The following is a 23,441-nucleotide window of genomic DNA, read 5'->3' on the forward strand; positions in this document are numbered from 1 at the left end:
TAAATAGCGTTGACTCCATTATCCGTGAAAATCGATTATCCGTAATGCCTCCGGTCCCGACCATCACGGATAATCGAGGTCCGACTGTATTTGACAATTTGTCTTTCCATCGATATTCGCAGGTAGTGCTAACGATTTCTACAATCGGTTACATAAAGTTACAGAATAGCAAATTCGTTAACTCAACCGAATATTTTCCTTAACTACCGATGTCGGTTCGTTACTAAAAAAAGTTACAGAATCGCACTACTGGTAGTCTCAAGCCGGGCATACGCACATATGGATGGCGAGCGAAAGATGAATGTTTCTGGTAAGTATATAGTTTTTTATTCTGCGTCGCGGATTTGCGGTGGTGGGGGGATGGTCGTTACCCTTGGCATCTGACTTTTTTCGGAATATATCTGCATGGATGCAATGTTTTGTCTCGTTTTGTAATGAGAATTTGCTAACCCGTTTAAATATGTATATATTATTCAACTCTGTTTGGTCACAGTTCGTATCGTTTGTTAATTTATCAAATGAAAACAGATTTTTGGGGTTTGCCGCAAATGTTTGTTTGCGTGTTGCAACCAAACACAACTGCTCATTTTATTGATTTTTATACTAAAGATAAAACATTGTTTTGAGCATAACTTCGTTGTTTGTTACGGATACCCCTCGTATATGATGGAAAACTTTATACAGATGCTCGCAAATAGACATCACATCAAAATCAAATAATTCTCTTTTAAATGAGCGTTACTGGAACATGGATACGAAGATACTGTTTAATACCGATTAAAGTAAAGCAAAGCAATTAAACTAACGTAACTATGTATGTTCTCTTTGAACATTCTCCCCCACGTTGAACGGGGACGTTCAAGAAACTATCTGGTCGAAGACATATGATGGCGACATTGACTGTCTCGGGGTTGGTGTTGGGTTAATTCTGCTGTTGGTGGAAGTTTTGTGTTGGCGAAGTTTGTTCGTGTCGTATATGACTACTCCAATTCCAATGCAAAGCGCCAAGTAGCTGACAGTGTGATGATGAATGGAAGACGATTTCATTCATTGGGGCAGGCGTCCGATATCAATGGCTTTCAGCTGTTGGTGTAATGTAATGAGCTCAGCAGTATGTGTCTCATAGGTGTTATTCCATGTTGTGTTCAACAAAATAAGCTGACTGGGCGAAGCTATTGTGTCCAATGCTTTGAGTATCAAATATGATGTATGTACAATCGTCTCGTTTTCATAATGACCGTATATCGTAACGGTGTTGTCTTTTAGGGTGCAATCGGGCCTAATCTCTATTGTTCCAGCCCCTTCTGCCTCCAAATGCGTCATTTGTGGTACAAACGAACGTCAACGATCTGTCATGTTGGCTAGAGTAAACATCCATCGATTCTTCAGAGCCATTTGGGTCCAAGGTTGATGAGAAACGGTTGACTCCAAGTCGCAAGCTTCTGATGATTTATACTCATAAAACTTCCTTTACTCGTCATTAATTTGAAGAACTCTGTCAAGTTTTCTTCTCGAATAGGTAGAGCACGAGATGGTGGAATATGAGCCTTGGTGGTTTGGAGCTCGCTCAACAGCTGATGTGGGGTCAATAGCAATGGGCTTATACGGTTGTGATGAACATCGATGTTATCTTCTACATGTTTCAACTTAGATGATAGTAGCATGAGCTGAGAGATAAGGAGAACAATTGACTGTGTTGCCCTCGCAAAATCCTCCTCCTTTTTCACTTTATTAGCTAGAAGATTCATTTCAGCCTGGACGTTGCTAAAGGTCCTTTGAGTCGCCCCTCGTCCCTTCTAATGATATTAATTGTTGAATCAATAATAAATGTCTGGTTCCATAGCTGTTTCTGGACTTGAACTAGATCCTCTGAAACAGTCTCGCAGCTTCGATTTCCAACTTCAAGTCTGCACAACTCCTGAAGGGTTCTTATCCCAGACGAAAAGTCATCCACATCCGCCCAAAACGTGGAAAGGTCTAAGTAAGTTATTAGTTTCCACTCTGCTGTTACGACCTTAGTAACTCCGATGCCTTCGAAGTAAATTCCAGGCTTATTCTCGAACTGACGTACGCTGAACGACTGACATAAGCACAATGGCAGGAATAGCAAAGCCATAAATATTGTTGACATCAACATGCTACTTGACGGCTTAAATCGGTTTGGTCCTTCACCACCACTCTCGTTCTTCAACGCTGACAGCGGCACATTTTCATCTTCCATTAATGGAGCTAACCTGTTTATTGCCCGCTTAACCTCTCCGCTCTGCGTCTTTACATCAGCTACTAGGACGGCTCCATCGCTGCCCTTGTACGTTCGGGTTATTCTGCCTAGCGGCCACTGCATCACCGGTACGTTGTCTTCCTTAATGATGACCAACTGCCCAGGCTCTATGTTTGGAGATGGTGTGCTCCATTTCCGTCTTTCTCTCAGCGTAGTTAGATACTCCGTAGACCAACGTCTCCAGAACTCATGCTTAATTTGGGATACTATCTTCCATCTGTTTTTCAATGAAGTAGATGAGTGGTGACTGACGGATCAACCTGAGCCGTTAAAGGTTCCCCCACAAGAAAGTGTCCAGGCGTTAACGCCGTTAGAAATAGGAGTCAGCGGTGTAGAGTTCAGTATGGCTTCTATTTCGACGACGACCGTCTCCGATTCTTCGTGAGTTAATAACGCGCTAGTTGTGGTGCGAAGTAACAGCTGCTTCGCTGACTTCACCTCAGCTTCTCATAGACCACCGAAATGTGGAGCTCTTGGGGGAATAAATTGGAAATCTATCCCTTCCCTGGCGCATGTATCGGCTATTTTCTTCTTGCCTTCCTCTCCAAACACCGCCTGATTCAATTCGTCGAGCTGATTCTTGGCCCCTACAAAGTTCATCGCATTGTCTGAATACAGCGTTTGACATTTCTCACGACGAGCGACAAATCTCTTCAACGCACCGATGAATGCCTCCGTAGTCAGATCGGTCACTATTACCAAATGCACAGCCTTTGTTGCGAAGCAGACAAACACAGCAATGTAAACCTTATGTGGTCTCTTTCCTCGTATTTTGTAGTGGACCCACAAAGGCCCACAATAATCAACGCCTGATACAATAAACGGCCTTGCTGGCGTGACCCTGCCAGGAGGGATATTCCCCATGATTTGACTGTATAACTTTGGTTTTGCTCGGGTGCACTTCACGCAATTTTGCACAATGTTCCGTGCCATAGCCTTTCTATTTATAATCCAAAACCTCTGTCTTGATGTTGCAAGTAGTAATTGGGAGCCACAGTGATTATTCTTCCGATGAATCATGTCAAGGACGAGCTTCACAATCGGATCGTTGTATGGTAGCAACATCGTGTGCTTTGTGTCGTATGCTAAGGTTGCCTCTTCTAACCAGCCACCGACTCTCAGTATTCCTTTGTCATCCAAAAACGGAGTTAAGCTGATTTGTCCAATGCTCCATGCTTCCTCAACTGCTGTATTTCCTTCGCGAAATCTGACACCTGAATAGTCTTGACAATTAACTGCATCGAACGACTCAATTCCATGGGGGTTAACACTTCTGTCGAGCATCCATTCTTGCGTCCTTTTACCCTTTCGGCAAATCGCAAGACATAACCGACAATTCGCTGTAAACTGCTGAATGAATTCCTGTGATTTATTCCATAAATTATATCCTGCAACCCGCTCTATGAGGCTACTGCTGACACTGTAGACTTTACCTTGAACTCAAAATCGATCTGATTTTCTCCATTCTTCGAAAAGGGTTCCGGCCAGGGAGATATGTTTCGGTGTAGAAATGTGGGTTCATAAAATCACATCGTACATCTTGACATACGATCCGGCTTCATACCTCTGGAAATAAAATCTGCAGGATTGTCTTTTGTACCCACATGTCGCCATTAAGTTCTAAGCGACCTGTCTTGGATCTGTTGCACCTTGTTGGCAACAAACGTCTTCAGCGATGAATAGTCTTAAAATCTTCGTAACCCAACTCTGTTTTGACTTTTGAGGTAAGTTTTGCTCCCAACTCAGCGGCACAAAGCTCCAACCGTGGCAACGTGATCTCTTTTATAGGTTCAATGTTTGATTTTGAACAAAGGAGCCTTCCGTCTGCCAACTTAGCCCGCAGATACATCACTGCTCCATACGCCTTTTCTGAAGCATCCACAAATGTATGGATCTCAATCCTCGTTGGTTTCTCTGCATTAAACATATGTCTTGGTAACATGAAATCATTTAGCATCTTCAAACTCTCTCGAAACGATAACTAATAGGATGCCAATTCTGCTGGCAGTTCCTGCAGCTCCTGAATAATGATCTTTGCTGCGGACACAACAGGACCTGCAAGTCCCAATGGGTCGAACAATCTCGCCAGATCAGATGTTACTTTGCGCTTAGTTACGACGCTGCATTCGCTCATATTACTCTTCAGGCAAAATCGGTCCGCTTGGGGAATCCATGTCAACCCCAGTACCTTGCTTGATGAATAATCGAAGTCGAGGTCTACTTCTCTATCCTCTGGTGGACCCCATGTAATAGTTTTAAGTGGTTGGCACACAACTTTCGCAATCTGAATCCTGCTTCTAAGAACCTATTCAACTGACTCTGCATCTCCATTGCGGTCGTTAAGCTGTCGGATTTCGCTGAAGTGCTGGAGCACCCAATTGATATTTATGCAAATTCGTATCTGCTAGCTTTTTCAGACATCTCGTAGCAAGATACGGGGAGCAAGTCGTACCATGCGTTAATGTATTTAACATGTAGTGCTCGAGCTCCTTGTCTGGAGCACTCCTCCATACGACCAGCTGATATCTGCGATCCCTCGTGTCCACTAGTACTTGTCTGTACATCTTCTCGATATCCGTCGTGAACACAAATCGCGGTAATCTAAATCGCAACATCCCAAACAGGTCTCCTTGCACCTTGGGACCTGAATGTAAAATATCATTGAGCGACCACCCAGACGATGACTTACAGGACGCATCGAACACTACCCTGAGCATTGTCGTACTGCTATCTGAACGCAGGACACAATGGTGCGGAATGTAGTAATGACTGCCGCGCACCTCTCTCGGTTGTATTTTCGTCATGTGGCCAAACTCTTCGTACTCATTCATAAAATTCGCACACTGCTCGCGAAGATTTGCATCTTTTGCTAACTGACGCTCCAGAGCGAAGAATCTGGACGCTGCAATATTCAGTGACTCTGATATCTTTTCTGTATCATCTGAAAATGGTAGTCGCACCACAAAGCGACCACTCTCATTGACTGTAGTGTGTTGGTTAAAGTGACTTTCACACCTTTCGTCTGCTAGTGTCAACTTCTGGTCCTCACCAACATCATCTTGTTCCCAAAACTGCTTTAACAACTCTTCCAGACCACGTTCATCTTCTCCAAAAACTGCACACGTATCCATTCCTGCTTTAGCCTGTACCTTTCCTCTAGCAATCCATCCGAGTTGCGAGTTCTTCAATATAGGAAGTTCCTTGGACATCCGAATCTCTTGCGATAAAATCAGATTGAAATAAAACTCTGCTCCAAGGAGTACGTCGATTCTGCCCGTTTGGTAAAAATGTGGATACTCTAGCTTTATGTTTTCTGGAATAGGCCATGACGTGACGTCGATGTCAGTGCTTGGTTGCGGTGGAACTATGTCTGGTAATACAAAAGCTTCTAGGCGCGCTCGGAACTTGCATATTAGTGACTGAATATCCACATTGACTCTGTGGTTTGCTGTTCTTGACCTTCCGCCAATTCCTTCGATAGCGAGAGTCGCTTGAATTGGTTCAATACCCAATCTCTGCACTAGCCCTGCTGATGCTACTGTAGGTGATTGCTTGTGTCTTCGTGGCGAAATGTAGAAGTGTATTGTGCTTCTGTTGACACTTCCTGCATGTCCCACTTGTACACGTCTTTGCTGATGGTCCTCTTTAAAGCAATTCAGGCCCATCTTGTTCCTAGCAACCCATTTCTGTTTTTCGGACGCGGTCTTTGCCAAGAACTGTTTGCAATAGTAAAGTGGGTGATCACCTTTGCACATGTAAAATTTTCGGGATGTTGTTGAAGCAGACGTAGCTGTTGGCTTACTCTTTTGAACCCCATTGACTGCTTCCAATGATTCGAGTCGAATCTTCAGGCTTTTCATGAAATGATCCTTCGTTTGAAGCTCCTTGGAAATGACAATCGACTGCTCATACAACACATGAGTCGTCTTGTCCATCCTCTTTGTCAGGATGTGGATTAAGAGTGAATCCCATACACTGATCTGCAATCGCCTGACATGTTAGGCAAGCTTAAAATTCTTTCAAGTATCGCTGACACTTGAGCTCTCTTGTTGTTGTATCGTTCCTGTAGAGTCGTCCAGGCTATGTGGTAATTCGCCTCCGTCAACTCGAGGTGCCTTATGAGCTTCTCGGCTTCTCCAGTCACATTTGCCTTGAGGTACCACATCTTTTGTACCAGCGGCAATGCTTGTTCGTCAATCATCTTCCCAAAGAGTCCGAAAATGTCTGCCACCTTGAGTAACCCCATTGAACCTGATCTCTGCTGAGATGATGGACGATCGACCTGTTATAGCGCCGATATCTTCTCCTTGAATTTTAGTGTCTCTTATTCCAAGAGAACATATGCTGATGCATCGTACCCAACCACTGTTGGGTAGTCAAAATTATCGTACATCTTGAAGTAGATGTCTTCCACATTTGATCACAATCGCTCAGTTGCAGCCATCGTTTGACAGGGTGCAGCTTGACCTGAGCTGCCCCTTATTAACGTTTGGATTGACTGCATTAGAGCCCTCTGACGTCTTACTAATGCAGCCATGTTGCTGGTCATACTAGATCCGCTGGGTTGTTTCTGCTTCTGCATTTCCCTTACTGTCGGGAGTGGTTTTTGGGGCCCTGCTTCTATACCCTTGTTGTTCTCCGCCTGTATGGCGTCCACTGCAGCTCTATGTTATTCTCCAACGACCTTGTGCTGGTTACTTGTGACATGGAGTTGTGACTCTGCTGCCGGATTCGCTCGTATCTTGTTTTCATTCCGGTCTATCTCCACCCAGAGTGCTTCCAACTCCCCCAATTTCTTCGTGTAGAACTCCACAGTTCTTCTCTCTATTGGAGACTTCTTTACATTTGAAATCGCTTTCCTCAATTCGGCGATTGCTGCTTGCTGATCCGAGATCATTGCTGACAGCCCCATCGTCACGGTTTCTAGGTCCTCCTAGCTACTAGAATTCCGCTGATTCGGCTAGCTTTGGTCAAACTCTCTCTCTCTCTCTGTTTGCTTGAATTCCAGACGACTCTGGTTACTTGACTTCGATGTCTTCTTCTTCTTCTTTTGAATGGATGCGACCTTCTGATATAAGGCACGCGTCTGGTTGCTGTAAGGACTAAATTCCTTACTCTCACAAATAAGTGTTTCAACTCCCTTACCACTGCACGATGGCCAATGGCAGGTTTTTGAGGCAAAACGTCATTTTTTAAAGTCAGCGATTGAAATCAAATAATAACGGAATTATATTCTTAACACTTTCAAACCTCCAAAACCAAAAAATTACAATCTGGCAACGGCCCCCGGCGACATGCCAAAGATCGTGTATTACAATTTAAAAGCTTATGGTTAGCTAGCGACACAGTATTTACGCAAGAATAAGGTAAAGGTGCAAAGAAGAGAGGGCGGCCTAATGTGGATTATAGTGAAGGAAGAAAACTTGCTTCGGAAGTCTCCTATGAACGCGCCAACAATACCAAGCTCTTGATTCATGCCGCCTCTGTTTCGGTCAATTTGTCAAAAGAAAAATATTTTTTTACTATGTTCTCATGGAATTTCGATATCAACCAACTAAAATGAGAAAGCAATTAACTTCGACAGTAAGAATTTATGAACGATATATCCAAATCTGAACCAATTTCAATATGATGTCTCAATAATGTTTTCTAGACAAAATTCCGTCAGACACTTTAAATTTCATCACAATTGGACATATATAGCGTGATTGCTGCAAGATATACCTAAAATCGGGTGAAAATATATATGGGAGCTATATTCAAATCTGAACCGATTTCGATATAATTGGTCATACTTTTTTCTAGACCTACTTCCGTCACACATTTTAAATTTCATCGAATTTGGACAGAATTTGCATGTTTGTTGCACCAAATACATCAAATCGGGCGAAAATATATATGGGAGCTATATAAAAATCTGAACCGATTTCAATATAATTTGGCAAACATAATTCTAGACCGAATCCTGTCACACGTTTCAAATTTCATCGAAATTGGACAGAAATTGCGTGTTTGTTGCACCAAATACCTAAAATCGGGCGAAAATATATATGGGAGCTATATCGAAATCTGAGCCGATTTCAAAATAACTTGGCAAACTTATTTCCAGTCCGAATTCCGCCACATATTCCAAATATAATAATTGGTCAGAATTTTCGTGTTTGGTCCATCAATTACTCGAAATCGGTCGAACATATATATGAGAGCTATATCTATATATGAACCGATATGAACCAAATTTGGCAGATTAGTTTCTAGACCCATTATAAACATCTGCACGAGGTCTAGCTTGCCCCTGTGATATTTTGCCTCAAAAACCTGTCATCGGCCCCATCGTGCACTGGTGGGGGGAAGTAAGAAATTTACAAGTGAGATCACGTCGGGGTTACCAAAATGTTTAATAACGATTAAAGACGCGGATATACGCAACACTTGTAATTGCGTAAACCTAAATAGATATACAATTTCTTGTAAACTACCTAGATTCTTTATTGCCAATTAGTATTTATACATTTTGATTAACTTAACAGCTATGGTAAAATGTAAAATAAGCAATAATTAACTATTCATAAATTTACTTCAGCCAATAACCCATGCAATGTGAAATTATCAAGTTCTTTCTTTATTTAGGTTATTGGCCTGCATAAAATAATTGAAAATATACAACAGCTGACACTCTAGAAACTACATTACATATAAAGTAAAGCAAAGCAATTAAACTTACGTATATATTTATGTTCTCTTTGAACAGATGCTTCTCGGAAACATACTAATAATTTCCGTTACTTTATAACAGCCAGATTTAAAACAAGACGTTTGAATATGGTCGACTCGTTTGGAAAACATATTTTATAAGATCAGGAAGTATCTTGCACCGACTAAACAGACGTATTCTATTCTTGATGAGGTCTCTACGAGCTTGGATTTAATCACGGAATTCTTCGAAAGTCTCATGATTGCACCTAGCTATGACTCTGGTTTGGAAGCAATCAGCAGTTCCCTTTGTAGGTCCACCTATAGAGATGTTTCTGCCTGAAAGCAGTATTACCTCGTTTCGGAATTCGCCGATTTTTTCATCAGATTTTGGTAGAGAAAAAAATTCTAGGTCTTTAAGTCTTTGACGTGACTTACACCTAACGGTCTGCCTTGCTGTTTTTCAATTTCATACATGTTATTAGCTTTTGGACCGACTATGCGGCATTTTGTAAACTTTTTGCGAATTTTGCATTGAAACAGTTTTTAAAATCGCTCTGTACGAAATTGCGCTTATACACTTCTTGGCGGCATTTTGTAAACTTTTTGCGAATTTTGCATTGAAACATTTTTTAAAATCGCTCTGTACGAAAATGCGCTTATACACTTCTTGGCGCGAAATGAATTTTATGACCATGCTCTTTGGTAATTACGCCTAGCGCTTGTTTCATATGCTTTGTGTAGGTTTTGCGATATCTTCTCCCTAATCAATTCCAATCTTTCACTATTGGTCAGACTACATTTCAAAGCCAAATAGTGCGAAAAAAAGGAGTCGTGTTGGTGGCACTATGAATTGATGTCCGAAGGGCAAATTCAATTTCATTCAAGTATACATCCCAATCTTTGTGATCGCCATCCATATATGCTCTAATAGCTGCCAATATAGACTGATTGGTCCTTTCGGAGGCATTGCATTGTGGGGAGTATGGAGCAGTCTGAAGGTGGTTTATTTTATACGTCTCTATAAGTTCTTTAAACGCTTTCGCGGTGAATTGGGGACCCTTATCGCTGTGTATCGTTTTCGGTACACCGAACTTACGAAAGATTTCTTCAACCAAGAAAGCGATAACGTTGTTTGTAGTGGCTTCCTTCATAGCTTTTAAGAAGGTAAACTTCGAGTAATGGTCCAAGACCACGAACACATACGCGTTACCATTCCTGCTTCTGGGGTATTTGCCTAAAAATCAATATAAAGCTTTGTTCTGTTTTACCACGGATATTAGATCTTTGTATTCGTCGGACTCGAATTCGGCTGTTTTAAAGTCCAAAATATTGTCGGAGCTCACTGTCTCTTCAACTACGGCGGTTCGAGAGAGAGCATATCGGCCACAGATAAGATAATGTATCTTTACCTTTTCGGTGCTCAATCACGAAATCATAGGCCTGCAGTAGAAGGGACCACTTCGCCAGTCTCCCGCTGAGATCCTTTAGGCTCATCAGCCATTTGAGACTGGCGTGATCAGTTATCACCGTAAATTTCATGAGTTCGACATACGGCCTAAAGCGTTTTATTCCCAATACAGCGGCGAGACACTCCGTTACGCTGTAGTTCTTCTGGCATTTGTTTAACTTTTGGTAATAGAACGCTATTGGGTTCTCTTACCCGCTCTCGTCTTTTTGGAAGAGAACTGCGCCTATCCCCACATCAGAAGCATCGCATTGGATGTAGAATGGTTTTTGAGAATTTGGATCCTTTAGCACCGGAGCAGTGGTCAAATCATGTTTGAGCTCCTCAAAAGATGTGATGGCGGCAGGCGTTATTTGAAATTTCTCACTTTTCTTATGAGTGTCAGTCACGGCTGCCGATTTAGAGGCAAAATTCTTCATAAAGCTACCTTTTCTAGTGTCATCATATGGACATCGAAATCGCCGTTTATGATCATCTTGATAGACGAACACGTTGGTTTTCAATCGAGCTGGGATAACTTTGTCCATTAAACGGCACAATCGCTGGGCCGCGTTACACAGTCCGAATGGCATCATTTGGAACTGGTAAAGCGGCCTGGCGGGGACAGTAAAAGCTGTGTATTCTCGGGACTCTTCCTCCAGCTCGATTTGCCAGAACTACACTACTAATATAGACGGTCTGATCGATTCGACTCAGAATACCATCTATATTTTGTAGTGGATGTAGGGTGCCACCGTGGTGCAATGGTATGCACACCCGCCTTGCACGCGGAAGGTCGTGGGTTCGATTCCCCGACCAAGCAACATCAAACAATTTTCAACGGTGGCAAAATACCCCTCAGTAATGTTGGCGACATTTCCTGAGTATTTCAGCCATGTAAAACTTCTCTACAATTGGTGTCTTAAGACACGCCGTTCGGACTCGGCGATAAACTGTAGGTCCCATATCATTGAGCTAATATGAATCGGGGTGCACTCATTGATATGAGAGAAGTCTTCCTTGTCCCATCTGGGATGTTTGTGGAACATATATATATGTCTTTTATGGTCAGAGCGTTTAATTTTTTGGCGTCTAAGCAGAACCTGTTTCTGCCAGGCTAGCGTACAATTGTTGTCCTATGGCTCCACGAACTTTCACTTTCTTCGATGATCTTCAGTTCCAGCATTTTGTCAGTCTCAGCGTAGGCTATTTGCTGAACAGCGGGGGTATTGGATAATGCTTATCCTTTACTGGCACCGCACCATCGATCAATTTTATTACATGCTTTTCTAGGGTAGTTTTACCCAAACCCTTTTTCTCAAACGCTGGAAATTTTTCAATAACAATATCCCAGCAAAATAAATTGGAAGTAGTGCAATGTGGACTAGTTCCGTCACGGCATGTTTTGATGCTGTTCAACCGGAGTCGTGAAAATGGCACTCCAGTCCTCACATTTTAACCGCATTTGGATGCAATCCAAAGAATCACATCCACTTGTCACATTTTAACAACATCCGGATGCAGTTCAGCGGAATCGTAAAAAAGGCAATCCAATTCCTCACAATTTAACAGCATCCGGATGCAGTCTAAACGGAGTCGTGAAAAAGGCACTCCGTTCGCTACATTTTATTAGCAGTTGTTAGAGATCCCTACATGTACATTAATCAGTTTGTACATCTCTACAGGCAGCGGCATACATTTTCCAAAAAGTGATAAGCGTGTTAACACATTTCCAAACATTTGTTAATACAAACTAAATAATATTTAATTTGTGAACATTTTTCCGGTAACTCACGAGAAGAAAATTTCCGAATGGAGTGCTGTTGGAGTACATGTCGAAATCTTAACTGGTGATGGGAAGGCAACCCATTTAACAAATGAAGTAAAAACAGTTCAGCTTGGAACAAATGGGAGCGGAGGAAACACGCATGTTTGCGTTTGAATTCAATGGAGAATTTTCATAATTTGTGTTAATGTAATAAAGTTCTTAATATTTTTGTTTTACACAAATAATGCATTTTATTTGTTCTGGCATATTTTGTAATGGCTTGCACAATTTCCGCAAAATGCTTGTATCAAAAGACGTGCTTTGGACTGCCTCCTATTCTACCCCAAAGGGTTAGTGAAAATGCAATGCCAAAGGGTCAGTTAAAATGCAGTGCCAAAGGGTCAGTTAAAATGCAGTGCCAGAGGGTCAGTTAAAATGCAGTGCAATGGAGTGCCTCTTTCAGTAGTCACGCTCTTGTAAAAATCATGAGTGAAAATGCATAATTTGATGCACTTCCAGATCACTTGTACATATCATTTAACTGCCTCTTTGGAGGCAAACTTTTTGCTGGGATGTAATCTACTTCGTTGGCTTTGGTCTTGTTCATGCATGTTTCTTTTGTATTCATTACCGGTATTTTCGAATTCCGTTTGTATTTTCTCTATATCTAACTCGACTACTTTTATAAGTTCGGGGGCTATCTCGAATGTTTTCCAAAAATCTATGCCAAGATAGACCCTTTGGTCCGAATCTGGGCATAGATAAAAGGATACCCTATTGATTGATCCCTTATATTCTACGTCCACGCCCACTTTGCCTAATATTCTAAACTTTTGACCGGAGGCGGTTCGCACATCTGAAAACATAGTTTTAATTTCGAGACCGAGTTCCTCAACGAGTTCTCGGCATCCCTGACCCAGGATTCTGATAGTCGCTCCTGAATCGAGTAACCTGTTTAACTCTGTATTCCCTATTTTAAAAGTGGCATAAGGCCTTGGGTCTTTGCTCTTTTGGAATTTTAGAACTGCCTCAAAAACGATTTTGTTAATTCGTTTTCTTTCTTTTTGCAGGTTCCTTAACTTGAGGATTCTCTTTGATGGATATTTTCCTACATCGGCTTTAGTACTACGACTGGTGGGCTCTTTATCGTTCTCATCTTCTGGAAGGTCAGTATCAATTTTCGCAAATATTCTTTCCTTTTTCATTTCATAATTTTGTTTTCTTATTTCTATAGGTAGGTAGTGTCTAATTTTCGCGTAATTGTTATTTACGTTTTCGGTTGATTGTTCTCGGCAGGACTTACTATAGGACGATGGCTTCCTGCCCTCACCATGTTCCTTTTGCCGTTTCCCGATTTGCAGTTTTGCCAGTAGGGAGCTTGAGGAACCACCGATAGCTGCCACTTCCGGTTCATGCTCCTCATTGGTATGTACAGGAATATACAACACTTCATGTACTACCTTTTGGGATTTTGCTTGTTGTGAAGGTACATAACGACTTTCCTTTTCAAGAAAGTTTTTCTCAATCTCTATACAGGCAATACGTAACTGTTTGATGGAGGATACGAACATCGGAAATACTATACCCCCGATACCGTCTTTCAAATTGCTTTTTGCGATTTTTACAAGTTCAAAATGGTCTATTGGATTTTCCAATCAAGAACACAATAGGTTGAACGAGTGAACATCTCTAAGTACTTCTGCCCATGTTAGGTGGTTACTCCACCTTAGATGTTCACAGTCAATTTATTTTGATTACCGTCAAACTTAACCCCAAACTTCTCTACCCTACAACCCCTTAACTAAATTATCTTAATAGTTCAAAGAGGGAAGTAAAGGTACAATCTCAATTACAAATTATCTTGTTCCATTTAAGTATAAATGTTTCTCCCTTACTTTGTTAACAACGGAGCTCCCTCGATGAAAGGCCTTTCGATGCGGCAGTGAAGGGTATCAGCTACCAGCAAACTCCAGTCAAATCAGAGAATAATTTTATGATTTTATACACCTTGCCTTACGATTTATTTATATTTTTGGTACTTTGTACGATTTTTTTTGAATATTTTCTTTTATTTTAATGAATCTTTTGCTATTAACTTAATATTTTTTTGTTGTTTCTTTAAACCGAGTTATTTTCTTCTCTTCAAAATTCTAACCACTGTTTCACTACCGTCTGTTTCAGGTTATTTACCGCACAATTTGAGAGGCATTAATAATATTTAGACATGCAATGAGAGACTCATAGTATACAGACGCATTCAAATTAGACTAAAAAAAATTCCTGGTATTATGAATTAGCACAGCTGCATTCAACTCATAAAAATTCCGGCGCATTCAAATTAGACTAAAAAAATTCCTGGTATTATGAATTAGCACAGCTGCATTCAACTCATAAAAATTCCGGCGAAATTCTGTTATCAAACCATGGAAAAGGAAAATATGTATAAGAGAAGCAAAATAGAAAAAGAAAATAAAAACAGGACCTGAGTGAGAAAATTCTACGATATGAAAATATCAAGATGATTTAAAATTTTAACAAACGACATTTCGAACCCACACCGCCCCACGTTGGGCGCCAAAAACTGTAGTGTGCATCGGTGAAATAAAAAGAATTTGATCAATATAGATGTCAGATGAACTCCTGGGACAAAGCATGCATTTTTCCTTAGCCTATTCGCTCGCCGCTGGGGTGGGACCTTGCCAACATTCATCTGTTATTACAGCCAACTACTAGTTAAAATTTTATTGCATGCTTATTTAAAAGAGGGAGACAGGATATGCAAATGGTTTATAAACCAAGATTAAGAATCTATAGCCAGAACCAGTAAAAACGAAAAGTATTAAAAAAGATCTATATTAGGACACAGATACACGAAAGTCTATGCTCACCAAACATTGATTAAATGCCATGCTCAGATTATAATGCATTTATACCCCTCCCTTCCAGTTTACCATCTGTAACCTCATAAGGAAACCCTCACCTACCATCATGGTAAACCCACAATCAACTACCCTACAACTTATCTGAACCCTTTATAAATTAAACTAGAATAATTATTTGCTCCATATTAGGAAAACCAATCATGTTATTAAACCAAGAAAATTTAATTTTTTTAATTAATTATAGATCATATAATTCTAGTCAACTTAACAATAGGGGAAAATATAAATGAAAAGTAACATGAAGTGATTTTAAATGTACCTTTACGCCGAACATATTAAAATAAATTCAACTAAATAACCAGAATGAGTGAAATTTGTGACAAAAATCTTATTTAATTATATCCTATAACATATTTCCATTCAAATTATATCCTAAATTTCATTGAATTTAATTAATCATAGAGAATTATTGCATTACAAATTATCCGAAATTAGGTTATAATAGTAATAAGTAAAAATCAACGAAAAGAATAATGAAATAAATTGGTTATATTATATATATAATCTGAAATTTTGTAGCTAATCGAAAGATGTCAACAAAACTGTATGCTGGGCAAAACAAACTAAACGAAATGTACATCTGTTTGTGTGCTCCATTTATGTTCTTTATTCTTTGTTTTAAAACAGCTGTTAGGTCATTCAACTTCTACACTCTTTTCAACAGCACAATGTTAACGAAAACTGTTAACTTTCAACCAACTTTCTCACAAATAAATCTTTGAATTGGTTACGTGATTTTTTTTAAACAATGCACCAAATATCAATAATCAAGGCTTATATAACTAATTGTATGGACATGTTACATTGAATTGTTAATATTAATTAAAAATTGTTGCAATAGTGCAAACAGGAAATGAAAACTTAACGAGAAACAACAGGAAATCCTTTAAATGATTTTTAAGTAAAAATTTAGTGAGTTTAAAAATATTTTTTTCACAAAATTTGAAAAAAAAAATATTTTTAAACAAAATAACAAAGTTAAATTATCCTTATAGTTCAAAGAGGGAAGTAAAGGTACAATCTCAATTACAAATTATCTTGTTCTATTTAAGTATAAATGTTTCTCCCTTACTTTGTTAACAACGGAGCTCCCTCGATGAAAGGCCTTTCGATGCGGGGGTGAAGGGTATCAGCTACCAGCAAACTCCAGTCAAATCAGAGAATAATTTTATGATTTTATACACCTTGCCTTACGATTTATTTATATTTTTGGTACTTTGTACGATTTTTTTTTGAATATTTTCTTTTCTTTTAATGAATCTTTTGCTATTAACTTAATAAATTTTTTTGTGGTTTCTTTAAACCGAGTTATTTTCTTCTCTTCAAAATTCTAACCACTGTTTCACTGCCGTCTGTTTCAGGTCATTTACCGCACAATTTGAGAGGCATTAATAATATTTTAACAAAAATTTAGACATGCAATGAGAGACTCATAGTATATAGACACATGCAAATTAGACTAAAAAAATGTTTTTTGTTTTAAGCCACTGGTTAAAGCTTCTTAATATTTTTTTCACTTTGAAATTGTTAATTTATTCACTGGTACCACACATATTTATAGCCAGTTTAGCACCAAAAGAATATCCTTCAGACTCCGATAGATTATAAAAAAAATTTGCGGGGTACCAACCTGCCTGATTTGATTGCTTGGTGTCTTTAATAATTCGTGAACCACATACCGGACAATCCGAATGGGTTTGAATATAGTTCGTAATACATACCCTATGAAAAGGATGTTTACAAATAGTTTCCGCCAATACGTATGGATTCTGTATAGAAGACGAACAAATCTTACAAACCAACACATCACTCACACCTGCGGCTCCAGCCATCGACGATTCATCAAAGCTTCTTTTAAGAGGCATGATAATTTAAAAATATACAACTTTTTCAAAACTCCATAATTATCAAAATAAGGTATAAAATATATAACAAAGGAATCAAAATATTCCACAAAAAAATCGATGAAAATATCCAACAACAAGTTTGATTTATTCAGGAGAACAGAAAAGTAATATAGGATATAAACATTATGAAATCAAAAGTTTGGCAAACGTAGCAAAAAGAAAATGAAAGGGATAGACTAGAAGAAAGTATCGGACCATAGATAATGATAGAAATTTCCGATGTTAAAAAATCTCATCGGTAAGATTTTAAATGTCTAATCGAAAAATAAGAATAGTAGAAAAATCCATATAGTCTTTAAAGTTCACGTCAGACTCAGACTTCTGTCCAGGGACCTGTAATCTTTCGACCTAAAAACCAAAGGAGTAAACTACAAAGGGAGATGAGGAAGATTACGCCATTCCTGGTAATAAGAATTAGCACAGCTGCATTTAACTCATAAAAATTCCGGCGAAATTCTGTTATCAAACCATGGAAAAGGAAAATATGTATAAGAGAAGCAAAATAGAAAAAGAAAATAAAAACAGGACATGAGTGAGAAAATTCTACGATATGAAAATATCAAGATGATTTAAAATTTTAACAAACGACATTTCGAACCCACTCGGCCCCACGTTGGGCGCCAAAAACTGTAGTGTGCATCGGTGAAATAAAAAGAGTTTGATCAATATAGATGTCAGATGAACTCCTGAGACAAAGCATGCATTTTTCCTCAGCCTATTCGCTCGCCGCTGGGGTGGGATCTTGCCAACATTCATCTGTTATTACAGCCAACTACTAGTTAAAATTTTATTGCAAATGGTTTATAAACCAAGACTAAGAATCTATAGCCAGAAGCAGTGAAAAACGAAAAGTATTAAAAAAGATCTATAGTTCTAAGTGGAGACAGATACACAAAAGTCTATGCTCACCAAACATTGATTAAATGCCATGCTCAGATGGTAATGCATGGATATCCCTCCCTTCAAGTTTACGATCTGTAACCTCATAAGGAAACCCTCACCTACCATCATGGTAAACCCACAATCAACTACCCTACAACTTCCCGAACCCTTTATAAATCAAACTAGAATAATTATTTACTCCATAATAGGAAAAACAATCATTTTATTAAACCAAGAAAATTTTATTTTTTTCATTAATTATAGATCATATAATTCTAGTCAACTTAACAAAAGGGGAAAATATAAATGAAAAGTAACATGAAGTGATCTTAAATGCACCTTTACGCCGAACATATTAAAGTAAATTCAACTAAATAACCAGAATGAGTGAAATTTCTGACAAAATTCGTATTAAATTATATCCTATAACATATTTCCATTCAAATTATATCCTAAATTTCATTGAATTTAATTAATCATAGAGAATTATTCCATTACAAATTATTCGAAATTAAGTTATAATAGTAATAAGTAAAAATCAACGAAAAGAATAATGAAATAAATTGGTTATATTATGTGTGGTGATAATAATCTGAAATTTTGTAGCTAATCGAAAGATGTCAGCAAAACTCTATGCTGGGCAAAATAAACAAAACGAAAAGTGCATCTGTTTGTGTGCTCCATTTATGTTCTTTCTTTTTTGTTTCAAAACAGCTGTTAGGTCATTCAACTTTTACACTCTTTTCAACAGCGCAATGTTAACGAAAACTGTTAACTTTCAACCAATTTTTTCACAAATAAATCTTTGAATTGGTTACGTGATTTTGAATTGGTTACGTGATTTTGAATTGGTTACGTGTTATTACAGCCAACTACTAGTTAAAATTTTATTGCAAATGGTTTATAAACCAAGATTAAGAATCTATAGCCAGAAGCAGTGAAAAACGAAAAGTATTAAAAAAGATCTATAGTTCTAAGTGGAGACAGATACACAAAAGTCTATGCTCACCAAACATTGATTAAATGCCATGCTCAGATGGTAATGCATGGATATCCCTCCCTTCAAGTTTACCATCTGTAACCTCATAAGGAAACCCTCACCTACCATCATGGTAAACCCACAATCAACTACCCTACAACTTCCCGAACCCTTTATAAATCAAACTAGAATAATTATTTACTCCATATTAGGAAAAACAATCATTTTATTAAACCAAGAAAATTTTATTTTTTCATTAATTATAGATCATATAATTCTAGTCAACTTAACAATAGGGGAAAATATAAATGAAAAGTAACATGAAGTGATTTTAAATGCACCTTTATGCCGAACATATTAAAGTAAATTCAACTAAATAACCAGAATGAGTGAAATTTGTGACAAAATTCGTATTAAATTATATCCTATAACATAGTTCCATTCAAATTATATCCTAAATTTCATTGAATTTAATTAATCATAGAGAAATATTCCATTACAAATTATTCGAAATTAAGTTATACAGGCATGTCACAGATTCCGATCGGAATAGTTTCAATTCCGTAATTTCATTTCGATCGTTTTTGTTTTAGCTTCTTCAGATTTCGATCGATTTGGTGAATTCCGAAAATCGTATTATGTAGTATAAATATGGCAACATTAGAGGAATCAAAAGAAACAAAACAAAAACATATGATTATAAAATCTGTGGAAGCGGGAATTGTGAAAATATTCTGTTAAAAGAATATTTGTGTGCGCGAAAAGAAAGTTAAGTTTTATTGAAAATTCGATTTTTCTATTGTTTCGGTAATAGAGGCTCAAAATAATCAACATAACACTGAACAAACACCTTGTTCGAGTTATTTTTGTTCTGTTTTTTATCTTTGCTTTATTTTATCATTCGTAATGCCAGGTTGTTTAGTGGTTTTCATTAAAAAATTGTGTGGCAATACTTTGTTAACAATTGGTTTCGTTAATTGAAAAATAATGAAAATTTGCGATTTTTTTTAAATAAAATGATAACAAATATGAATTTAAATGTGGTTTTGTTAATAAAACAATATTTTTATTATTTTTAAGTATTTTTGGAGTGTTTTAAAGTGACATGCTTCCAAAAAAATACAATTCCACTTGAGAAACCAAAAGTGGTTTCATTCCGAAAAAAATTTTCGTTTTTCGGTTTCTGAAGAAGCTAAATACGGAATCAATTCCACTTTCGATCGGAATTGGTTTCTGTGACATGCCTGATAATAGTAATAAGTAAAAATCAACGAAAAGAATAATGAAATAAATTGGTTATATTATGTGTGGTGATAATAATCTGAAATTTTGTAGCTAATCGAAAGATGTCAGCAAAACTGTATGCTGGGCAAAATAAACAAAACGAAAAGTGCATCTGTTTGTGTGCTCCATTTATGTTCTTTTTTTTGTTTCAAAACAGCTGTTAGGTCATTCAACTTTTACACTCTTTTCAACAGCGCAATGTTAACGAAAACTGTTAACTTTCAACCAACTTTTTCACAAATAAATCTTTGAATTGGTTACGTGATTTTTTTTTAAACAATGCACCAAATATCAATAATCAAGGCTTATATAACTAATTGTATGGACATGTTACTTTGAATTGTTAATATTTATTAAAAATTGTTGCAATAGTGCAAACAGGTTTAAAAAAATCACATGAAATAAGTTTTGGAAGCAATGCTTTTCAAACTTAAATCTCTCGTGTAAACAGTTAACAGTAGTGATTCTGTTTCAACAGCGATCAATCTGTTAACCCAAGATGAAACACTGACAAATCAATACAACTAGTACAGAGGCATATATGTGACAGGAAATGAAAACTTAACGAGAAACAATAGGAAATCCTTTAAATGATTTTTAAGTAAAAATTTAGTGAGTTTAAAAATATATTTTTGCACAAAATTTGAAAAAAAAATATATTTTTAAACTAAATAACAAAGTTCAATTATCTTAATAGTTCAAAGAGGGAAGTAACGGTACACTTTCAATTACTAATTATCTTGTTGTTTCTTGTTCCATTTAAGTATAAATGTTTCTCATTTACTTTGTTAACAACGGAGCTCCCTCGATGAAAGGCCTTTCGATGCGGGGGTGAAGGGTATCAGCTACCAGCAAACTCCAGTCAAATCAGAGAATAATTTTATGATTTTATACACCTTGCCTTACGATTTATTTATATTTTTGGTACTTTGTACGATTTTTTTTTGAATATTTTCTTTTCTTTTAATGAATCTTTTGCTATTAACTTAATAAATTTTTTTGTGGTTTCTTTAAACCGAGTTATTTTCTTCTCTTCAAAATTCTAACCACTGTTTCACTGCCGTCTGTTTCAGGTCATTTACCGCACAATTTGAGAGGCATTAATAATATTTTAACAAAAATTTAGACATGCAATGAGAGACTCATAGTATATAGACACATGCAAATTAGACTAAAAAAATGTTTTTTGTTTTAAGCCACTGGTTAAAGCTTCTTAATATTTTTTTCACTTTGAAATTGTTAATTTATTCACTGGTACCACACATATTTATAGCCAGTTTAGCACCAAAAGAATATCCTTCAGACTCCGATAGATTATAAAAAAATTTGCGGGGTACCAACCTGCCTGATTTGATTGCTTGGTGTCTTTAATAATTCGTGAACCACATACCGGACAATCCGAATGGGTTTGAATATAGTTCGTAATACATACCCTATGAAAAGGATGTTTACAAATAGTTTCCGCCAATACGTATGGATTCTGTATAGAAGACGAACAAATCTTACAAACCAACACATCACTCACACCTGCGGCTCCAGCCATCGACGATTCATCAAAGCTTCTTTTAAGAGGCATGATAATTTAAAAATATACAACTTTTTCAAAACTCCATAATTATCAAAATAAGGTATAAAATATATAACAAAGGAATCAAAATATTCCACAAAAAAATCGATGAAAATATCCAACAACAAGTTTGATTTATTCAGGAGAACAGAAAAGTAATATAGGATATAAACATTATGAAATCAAAAGTTTGGCAAACGTAGCAAAAAGAAAATGAAAGGGATAGACTAGAAGAAAGTATCGGACCATATATAATGATAGAAATTTCCGATGTTAAAAAATCTCATCGGTAAGATTTTAAATGTCTAATCGAAAAATAAGAATAGTAGAAAAATCCATATAGTCTTTAAAGTTCACGTCAGACTCAGACTTCTGTCCAGGGACCTGTAATCTTTCGACCTAAAAACCAAAGGAGTAAACTACAAAGGGAGATGAGGAAGATTACGCCATTCCTGGTAATAAGAATTAGCACAGCTGCATTTAACTCATAAAAATTCCGGCGAAATTCTGTTATCAAACCATGGAAAAGGAAAATATGTATAAGAGAAGCAAAATAGAAAAAGAAAATAAAAACAGGACATGAGTGAGAAAATTCTACGATATGAAAATATCAAGATGATTTAAAATTTTAACAAACGACATTTCGAACCCACACGGCCCCACGTTGGGCGCCAAAAACTGTAGTGTGCATCGGTGAAATAAAAAGAGTTTGATCAATATAGATGTCAGATGAACTCCTGAGACAAAGCATGCATTTTTCCTCAGCCTATTCGCTCGCCGCTGGGGTGGGATCTTGCCAACATTCATCTGTTATTACAGCCAACTACTAGTTAAAATTTTATTGCAAATGGTTTATAAACCAAGACTAAGAATCTATAGCCAGAAGCAGTGAAAAACGAAAAGTATTAAAAAAGATCTATAGTTCTAAGTGGAGACAGATACACAAAAGTCTATGCTCACCAAACATTGATTAAATGCCATGCTCAGATGGTAATGCATGGATATCCCTCCCTTCAAGTTTACGATCTGTAACCTCATAAGGAAACCCTCACCTACCATCATGGTAAACCCACAATCAACTACCCTACAACTTCCCGAACCCTTTATAAATCAAACTAGAATAATTATTTACTCCATAATAGGAAAAACAATCATTTTATTAAACCAAGAAAATTTTATTTTTTTCATTAATTATAGATCATATAATTCTAGTCAACTTAACAAAAGGGGAAAATATAAATGAAAAGTAACATGAAGTGATCTTAAATGCACCTTTACGCCGAACATATTAAAGTAAATTCAACTAAATAACCAGAATGAGTGAAATTTCTGACAAAATTCGTATTAAATTATATCCTATAACATATTTCCATTCAAATTATATCCTAAATTTCATTGAATTTAATTAATCATAGAGAATTATTCCATTACAAATTATTCGAAATTAAGTTATAATAGTAATAAGTAAAAATCAACGAAAAGAATAATGAAATAAATTGGTTATATTATGTGTGGTGATAATAATCTGAAATTTTGTAGCTAATCGAAAGATGTCAGCAAAACTCTATGCTGGGCAAAATAAACAAAACGAAAAGTGCATCTGTTTGTGTGCTCCATTTATGTTCTTTCTTTTTTGTTTCAAAACAGCTGTTAGGTCATTCAACTTTTACACTCTTTTCAACAGCGCAATG

The 23,441-nt window shown here is 37.2% G+C and overlaps 2 protein-coding genes across 4 annotated transcripts in view; both read right to left on the bottom strand.

Moving 5' to 3' along the window:
• Positions 1 to 23,441, bottom strand: part of Vps13D (vacuolar protein sorting 13D) — a 672,569-nt gene that overhangs the window by 615,138 nt on the left and 33,990 nt on the right. The window lies entirely within an intron of this gene.
• Positions 428 to 21,811, bottom strand: LOC141402176 (uncharacterized). 2 transcript variants are annotated; one of them, XM_073982995.1, is made up of 2 exons: positions 21,616 to 21,811; positions 428 to 21,247 (listed from the first exon to the last, which is right to left on the bottom strand). In XM_073982995.1, exon 2 carries the CDS (start codon positions 6,214 to 6,216, stop codon positions 4,621 to 4,623), a length of 1,596 nt encoding a protein of 531 aa, XP_073839096.1. In that variant the 5' UTR covers positions 6,217 to 21,247; positions 21,616 to 21,811; the 3' UTR covers positions 428 to 4,620. The 2 variants fall into 2 exon arrangements, with proteins under 2 accessions (XP_073839096.1, XP_073839098.1); XM_073982997.1 differs by lacking the exon at positions 21,616 to 21,811 and having other exon boundaries at positions 428 to 16,483; positions 16,853 to 17,070.

This window comes from Musca autumnalis, unplaced genomic scaffold, assembly GCF_047663935.1.
Source record: "Musca autumnalis isolate F117 unplaced genomic scaffold, ASM4766393v1 scaffold_4, whole genome shotgun sequence".
In the NCBI taxonomy this organism is placed as follows: domain Eukaryota; kingdom Metazoa; phylum Arthropoda; class Insecta; order Diptera; family Muscidae; genus Musca; species Musca autumnalis.